Raw genomic sequence first — 7,898 nt, forward strand, 5'->3', positions numbered from 1 at the left:
GTGGAAGAGCCACACTCAAGGGGCCAAAGAGCTGCATGTGGCTCGCGAGCCGCGGTTTGCTGACCACTGACCTAGGGCCAAAGGATGGACCTCCAGACCGTGGGGCCCGTCGGTTTGCCGTGTGTGGGGTCTCAGTGCTCACCCCTCTGGGTGAGGAGAGACAGATGGGGCAGATTTGGGAAAGAGAAGACTAGGCAAGCTGCCCAGAGGCCCAGGGGCTGTGGGCCCCACTCCGGCACCAGGCCGATTGCACTGGGTGCCTGCCTTCGCCACTCTCCGGCAGTTCCCTGAGCCTCACTTGCTGCATCTGTAAAATGGGAGGATACCCAGCCCTGCTTCAGTGAGGGCGTGTGCATCACCCTCAGTACAGGGCCAGGCACGGATCAGGCTGCCCCGGGTGAAATTACTGACATTCAATGGTTGTGTATTTGAACAGCTTTATTGAGATAAAATTAGTCCGTTTAAAATGTGCAGTTGAGTGGTTTTTAGTGTATGCACAGAGCTGTGCAGTCATTTTCCATTGTTGAAGCCGACAGTACACACGCAGTCAAGGTAAGGAAGCCGGGTGCGCCCACTGTCAAGGTTCCGGCAGCTCGGCTATGCCGGGCCTTTCTCCCCATGACGAGGTGGGTCTCCCTTCTCTCCCATTAGCTTTAAGAGGTGACACAATCCTGGGACAAAATGGTAGTTCTGATATTTATATTTGTATCTCATATTGGACCAAAATATGATATTAAATCCAGTACTTAATTTTTAAAGTCTTTAGAATGCATCATATTTTTGTAAATTGATGAAACAAGAGATTTCAAAAACCAAAAGTTATAAACCCATCAGACAACATTAATTAAAAAAGATTGTGAACTTATAAACTCATTCTGCTATAAATTAGCATAAAAATAATTCTTCAAAAATAAGCTACCTACATAGCTCCCTAAAATGAAAAAAAAAAACCCACGTTATTTGTGAAACACTGAAAATGGAATGTTATTTGCTCTTTTATTTTAAAGCACAAACGTACAAGCAAAGAGTGATTATGGTGTCATGACTGAGGAACGGAAAACATTTCTCGGCAAATTTTCCAGCAGCTAAAACATTCTGTCCAGCTCTGTGACATCATCTGGGGAAATGGCCAGGAGATAATTAGAGGTTAAATAAAAAATTTTCCACTGATCTCTCCATCTTGAAATCTCTCCCTCGTTTTTGATAAGTTTGAGGAGGTGTTTGGGGTCAGGCTGTGTCTTTGCAGAGATTTCCAACTTTCGAGAGCAGCTGCAGTTAGGGTTTCAGCAGACTCTGGGTCAGAAAGTCTTCGAGTAGAGCAGACAGTCCTTCAGTGGAAGCTTTGCCTTTGTGGATCGCTGCGCTCTCTTCTCTTCTTGGGAATGGAAAGGCATAGGAAATGTGGCTGGCAGGACCGTGGCTGAGAGGAGAGGCCTGCCCGGGACCACGTCCTAAGCTCCATACTTATTTGCTGTGTGTTCCTGGGCAAATGACTTCACCTCTCTGTGCCTGTTCCCTCATCTGTGAGAATAATAATGGTACCTGCCTCTTAGGGTTGTTCTGAGGATTAAGTGAGTCATTAGATGAAGTAAGTACTTAGAACAGTCCTGGCACATAGTAAGCACTATATGTGTTGCTGTTATTATTATTACCTGTTGTTGTTATTTGTTGTTCTGGAAGCATTCTAAATACATACACCATGATCAATTAAAAATTTTAATGCAGTACCTATCTCTCAAGATATAAATGATCACAACTTCACATTCTTAGAAATATCAAAACAGCCCTGACCGGTCTGGCTCAGTGGATAGAGCGTCGGCCTGCGGACTGAAGGGTCCCGGGTTCGATTCCGGTCAGGGGCATGTACCTTAGTTGCAGGCACATCCCCACTAGGGGGTGTGCAGGAGGCAGCTGATCGATGTTTCTCTCTCGTCGATGTTTCTGACTCTCTATCCCTCTCCCTTCCTCTCTGTAAAAAATCAACAAAATATATTTTTTAAAAAATATCAAAACAATGGTAGTATATTGACAAAAAGATGAGCATTTTAGTACTTTAACATAATAAGGGCAGCCTGGCTTGTGTTGCTCAGTGGATAAGCATCGCCCTATGAACCAGCAGATCACGGTTTGGTTCTTGGTCAGGGCACATGCCCGGGTTGTAGGCTCAATCCCCATCCCCAATAGGGGGCATACAGGAGGCAGCCAATCAATGATTCTCTCTCATTGTTGATGTTTCTATCTTTCTCTCCCTCTCCCTTCCTCTCTGAAATCAATAAAAATGTATTTTTTTTTTAAATAAGACGGCCAACAGGAATATTGTAAACTGGGGAGGAGATGATGCCTTGATACTGCTGCACAGGGACAGAGGAAAGGCACGGGGCAGCCTCTGAGCCACACAGACACTTGCAGGCCTGGTACCCAGCAGGCGCTCAACAGGAATAAACCTTGGTCAGGCTCCTCACAATTTTTTCTTTATGTCTTTGGATTTGCTGAGACGGATCTCCTTCATTCATGCAGCAAGTATTTCCTGAGCACCTCTGAGGGCCAGGCACTGTGCTGGGCCCTGGGAGGCAGGTGGACAGGCCGGGCAGGGAGAGCTGAGGAAGGCAGGTGGGACAAGGGTCATCACTACTGCTTTGGGGGGCGCAGTCTGTGTCCGCCTGATCGGCCTGTGTGTGTCTGTGTGTCTTTCCCCTGCCCACACCCCAGGCTCTGTCCCAGCTGGATCTGACTGTCCAGATGTCCAAGCAAAATGGCACCCGGGCCCGAGAGGTGCTCCTGGTCCTCGACCTAGACCAGATGGTCCACCTGCGGCTGCAGGCCCCCGGAATCCCGCTCCAACTGGCCTACGTGAGTGACCCCAAGCCCTACGCTGAGGCCCTGGCCACGGGGGGCCCCTGCCTGGTGAATCCTGTGGGGCCCAAAAAGCAGCAGGGTCAGGGGTAAAGAGTTTAAACCAGGAGGTGGGATCCCGGTGGACGGGCAACCCTGGCCAGCTCCATCTTCTCCCGTAGCCTTGGTTTTCCCATCTGTCAGGTGGGAGAATTGGACTCGGTGACATCCCATAAAATAATCTTGTCACTGTCTTGGAAAAAATCCCAAGTCGAATATTTGAAAATATTTAAGTACAGAGAAAAAGGGCCGGGAGGAAACCCAACATGCATTAACAGTAGCTGTGGCTGGAAAGTGGGAGGGTGAGAGGCATTTATTTTGTTCTTTGCACTTGGTTGAATTTGCAAGACTTGCTCTAATTAGCATGGCCTACGTCGGAGAAAAATTAGCTTTTAAAAACTCAAATTTTAAAGAGAAGAGGTGACTGGCGGGGACTCCCAGCGAGGGGGCTCAGGGCTCCCTCCTCTGCCCGGGGGGCCCTAGGAAGTGACCCCCAGATGTGAGCAGCTGTTGTTTATGGCCAGAGAAAGCAGGTGGGGGTGGGAGGACTGAGGACAGCAAATATAACAAGGGGGGGGGGGGGCAGAAAGAAAAATGGAAATGGAAAAAGGAGGGCCCATATGGGAGGGACAGCCAGACACCGAGACCAGAGGCAGAGGTGGGGGAGATAGAGACGGGAGGACAGAACCAAATCCAAGCTGATTGGGACACAGGCCCCGAGGCAGAGTGAAGTTGCGGGGCCCGGGGAAGAATCCAGACTGGCAGCAGGGACAGCACGGAGACAGACAGAGGTGGCCAGCATGAAAGATCCGGCGGGAGGAGCACCGGGAGCCACCGGGAGCCACCGGAAGGGTGGAGCTAGGCTGCTAGACCAACCCTGTTCGGTGCATCCCTCTGCTCCCTGTGCCCAACCAGCTGCCTCCCCAAATTACCTCCCGACCTCCTGCTTGGGACAGGGGACTCAGGCCCAGGAGCAGCACCCTGAGCCTCCGCGTGTCTCCCCAGAATCACCAGCATGTCATCATCGACATGCCCCAAGGAGTCAGCACCGTACCTCTGCCCCAAGGAGTCAGCGCCGTACCTCTGACGGCCTCCAGGAGCCAGGTCCTCACCTGGGCGGGTTCAAAGGGAGCCATCACCTCTGTGGCTGAGCTGAACGACCCCAAGAACATCCTCCTCCGGCTGGACCCAGGTCAGCTTCCCCAGCAGCCTCTCTGGGCTCCGCGCTGGAGGGATCGGGGTTCCTGGGCCCGTTCCACAGATGGGGACACTGAGCCTCCAAGCAGGGACGGGATTTGCCCCGGGCCGCAGAGAGCAGGCCAGTGCTTCACTGGGACAGTCATGACCTCTCCAGCAAATATGAGTGTGAACCATGGGAAACTGCGACTTGTGCCTGTTATTTATTGTGCACCTACTATGCGCCAAGCCCTGTGCTAGGCATTTGGGGACTCTCTGGGAACAGACACAGTCCCTGGAGGGGAGATAAATACACAGATAAGTACATGACATGGGCAATAGGGTGCTGCTGGTCACAGGGCTTCATCCCTACTGTGTGCCATGTTCATCCCTTGTGTGAGCCTGTGTTGACGATAAGGAAACAGAGGCGGGGGACTTGCCATGAGTCCCTGGGCAGTGAGTGGTGGAGCGGAGATTTGAACCCTGGTCCTCCCATGCCCCCCACTTCCCATGCTCCATCCTGTCGGCCCCAACTTTACAGTGGGAAAGGGGGGGCCTCTGTGCGAGGTGCCAGGCTGCTCCGGAAGGGGACTGAGTGCGCTTGTCTCTGCAGCCCCGAGGTCACCGTCCTCCTGCAGTCTCCAACCCAACATGGACATGGGCCACAGGCTCGAATGGTGGCCGCACACGGAGGGCTTGGTCCGCGGCTGCGGCTTGGAGGGTGTGGCTGGTCACAAGGAGGCGCACATCTTGAGGGTCCTGCCGGGCTCCGAGGCCAGGTAAGGGTACCGGGCCCGCCCCAAGCCCCGCCCCATGGCCCCCCTCCCCTACTAAGCCCCGCCTGTCCAAGTCTCAGTCCCCGCCCCCCCCCCAGGTAAGAGCAGAGTTGCCCCACCTATCTCTGGGCCCCGCCCCTATGGGCCCAAGCCCCGCCCATTTCCACATCCTTTCCTCACACCCACGTCCCACCAGGTAATAGCCTTGTACCCACTTGGCCTGCCCCCCACCTGTCAGGACCCTCCTATTCCGGCCTTCCCTCCCCGCAGGCCCCGGACAGTGACGGTGGAGGTGAAGCTGAGCTGCACTTCAGGGGATCCTGACGCTGTGCTCATCCTGCAGGGCCCACCCTACGTGTCCTGGCTCATCGACGCCAACCACAACATGAAGATCAGGGTAAGTCTTGCTCCCGGACCCAGACAGCCGCGCGCAGGCCTCCCCAAGGCTCCCGAAGGAGAAGACCCAGGTGCCCTGCACCAGCTCCCCAGCCCTGAGCCTTTGCACCTGATGATGACACCTCTGGCCCCACCCTGTTCCTCTGTTCATACCTATCCTTCCTTCAGACCTAGAGGCCGCCTCCTCCAGGGAGCTCTCCATCATCCCCTTGGGAGGCCCTTAACCCAACCCACAGGCTCATGCAAAGTTCCTAGAAAAGCGAACGCCATGCTGAATTGAAGGACAAACAGTAGCCAGTAGATGAGGGGAGGGGGCCCAGGCAGAGGAAGCGGCAGGAGCAAAGGAGAGAGCACTGAGGCCTGGCAGGACCCTGGCTGGGCTGCGGCACCCGGGCCAGGCTGTGCCCCTGATTCGGACCCCCTGCTCCGCCTCTCTCCCTGTCGTTAGGCCACTGGTAACTACTCCATCAAGATCTTTCCAGGGAAGAGCTTCAGAGAAGAGCACCTTGTGCTCCCAGACACACCCCAAGGCCTGCTCGAGGAGGCCCAGAGGCTCAACGCCAGCAAGGTGGCGTCCTTCGTGGAGGTCCCTCTGGCCAGTGCCATCTCTCTTCAGGCCAGCAGCTGTGGTGAGCACCGGCTCCTTTCCCTTGCCCTCCTGCCTTCCTCTGCCCTCTCCCTGGATCAGGTGCCACCGTGTGGTGTGCACCCCCCCGTTCAGCTGTGTGAGTGGCAGGTCGCATCAGCCTGCGAGAGCCCCATTGTTCTCTCCTGCAACACGGGGACAGTGAGAGTAGCTACCCACAGGCGCACTTACTGACTGTCCCTCAGTGACTGTCCACCTAGCCCGCCTCTGCTGCCCCGCAGGTGGGCTGCAGACCTCACCCACACCTGTGCAGACCACGCCTCTCAAGGAGACCTGCAACGAGGGGCTGCTCATGTCCCTGCTCCAGCCGAACTGCTCCGATGACACCATGACTCTGGAACTCAAGAAAAATCTTATGTGGGTAAGGGAATCCCTGCGCTTCTGGCCTGGCTGACAGGGCAGCTGGTCCCTCCTCTGACCTAAGAACCCTGGGGTCCTAACCCTGGATTTCTCACATCCTTCCCAAGTTTCGGTTTTCCCACTTGTAAAATGGGGTTGAAAATGGTACCTACCGTGTGGTGAGAATTAAATAAGGTCTGGCACGCTGAGCCAGCTGTGGTGCACAGTAAGTGCTCAATAAATAGCTACTAGGTCGTTGTCAGTATTCATTCTAAAAGCAAGCTGAGCTGGGTGCTCACTGAGAATACCTCCACAATATGAAGAACAAGGATATTTATTTAAAAACTAGAGGTCCAGTGCACGAATTCGTGCACAGGTGGGGTCCAGCCAGCCCACCCCTGATCCAGCCAGATCGGGCCGGGCCTGGCCAGCCAGCGGGGAGGGGCTGCAGGTGGTTGGTGGGCTGGCCCCGCCCCCTAGTCAAACTCCTGGTGGAGGGGACAATTTGCATTTTAGCCTTTTATTACATAGGATTATATAGTATAACACAGGCTTTAAAAAAAAATGTGGAAAAAGTAGAAAAGAAGCAAATCTCAATCTCTCCATCCAAAGACAATGGCTATCAACATTTTGGTTTGTTTCTTTCTAGAATGGATTCTCTGTGTGTTTCTTTCTTTTATATATATATTGATTTCAGAGAGGAAGGGAGTAGGGGAGAGAGATAGAAACATCAATGATGAAAGAGAATCATTGATCAGCTGCCTCCTGCACGCCCCACACTGAGGATCGAGCCCACAACCCAGGCATGTGCCCTTGACCGAATCAAACCTGGGACCCTTCAGTCCGCAGACCGATGCTCTATCCACTGAGCCAAACAAGACAGGGCCTCTGTGTGTTTCTTATATGGTGGAATCATATATATGCACTTGTCTCCAGCTATAGTCTCTTACTGTATTTTTAGAACTTTGACATATGCACTTAATATCACATTTAATGAGCACATGTTATTCCATCGTATTGACAGGCCATCATTAACCCTTCCTCCCTTGTTAGACATTTAGCCTGTTTCCAGTTCTGTAATATTATAAATATGCAGAAAATGTCATTGTGCGGACTTTTTAAAATATGGGATTGTTTTCTTAGGCTGGATTCCCACATTAGTGAGATTGCTGGGTTAAAGTGAGTGAACTTTCTGGGAGTTTTGATACATGTTGACAACCCACTTTCCAAAAGATGATTCCAATTTTTACTGCTGATTTATGAGAGCACCGTGATTCTCTCTCTCTTGACTATAATTTTTGTTTAAAAAAACCTTTGCCAGTGTGGGAGGTGGAATGCGGTGTTCCAGTCTTATTTTAATTTATACTTCTTTGCTTAGCAGTGAGTCTGGGCATGGCTCCATGTGACTGATAATAACCTAAGGCTCTTTATCACTATGGCTTGGTATTTTTCTTGATGATTTTTATGAGCTTTGTACATACAGGGGGAAAAAATGTGGGCCCTTTGTTCTTCATTCTTACTGAAATAATTCCTCCTGGTTTGTTATTTAAATTTTGGCTACAGCTGCTTGTCACATTTTGGATATTTGGAAAAAATTGGGCCATTCTAGCTTCCCATCTTCCCCTTTGTGACTCTTCTGGCTGTTCTGAGGCCAGAAACCTTGCTGCTGGAGC

At 52.1% G+C, this 7,898-nt stretch overlaps 1 protein-coding gene across 1 annotated transcript in view; it reads left to right on the top strand.

Moving 5' to 3' along the window:
* Window positions 1-7,898, top strand: part of ENG (endoglin) — a 30,114-nt gene that overhangs the window by 15,708 nt on the left and 6,508 nt on the right. The window contains exons 3-8 of the mRNA XM_070430601.1: window positions 2,710-2,850; window positions 3,898-4,084; window positions 4,682-4,847; window positions 5,115-5,241; window positions 5,689-5,869; window positions 6,108-6,247. Of these exons, the coding sequence (XP_070286702.1) occupies window positions 2,710-2,850; window positions 3,898-4,084; window positions 4,682-4,847; window positions 5,115-5,241; window positions 5,689-5,869; window positions 6,108-6,247 (942 nt within the window). The remainder of the gene's footprint in view (window positions 1-2,709; window positions 2,851-3,897; window positions 4,085-4,681; window positions 4,848-5,114; window positions 5,242-5,688; window positions 5,870-6,107; window positions 6,248-7,898) is intronic.

This window comes from Myotis yumanensis, unplaced genomic scaffold (genome assembly GCF_028538775.1).
Source record: "Myotis yumanensis isolate MYYU_CA2020_CCGP unplaced genomic scaffold, mMyoYum1.0.hap1 SCAF_12, whole genome shotgun sequence".
NCBI classification, from domain to species: Eukaryota; Metazoa; Chordata; class Mammalia; order Chiroptera; family Vespertilionidae; genus Myotis; species Myotis yumanensis.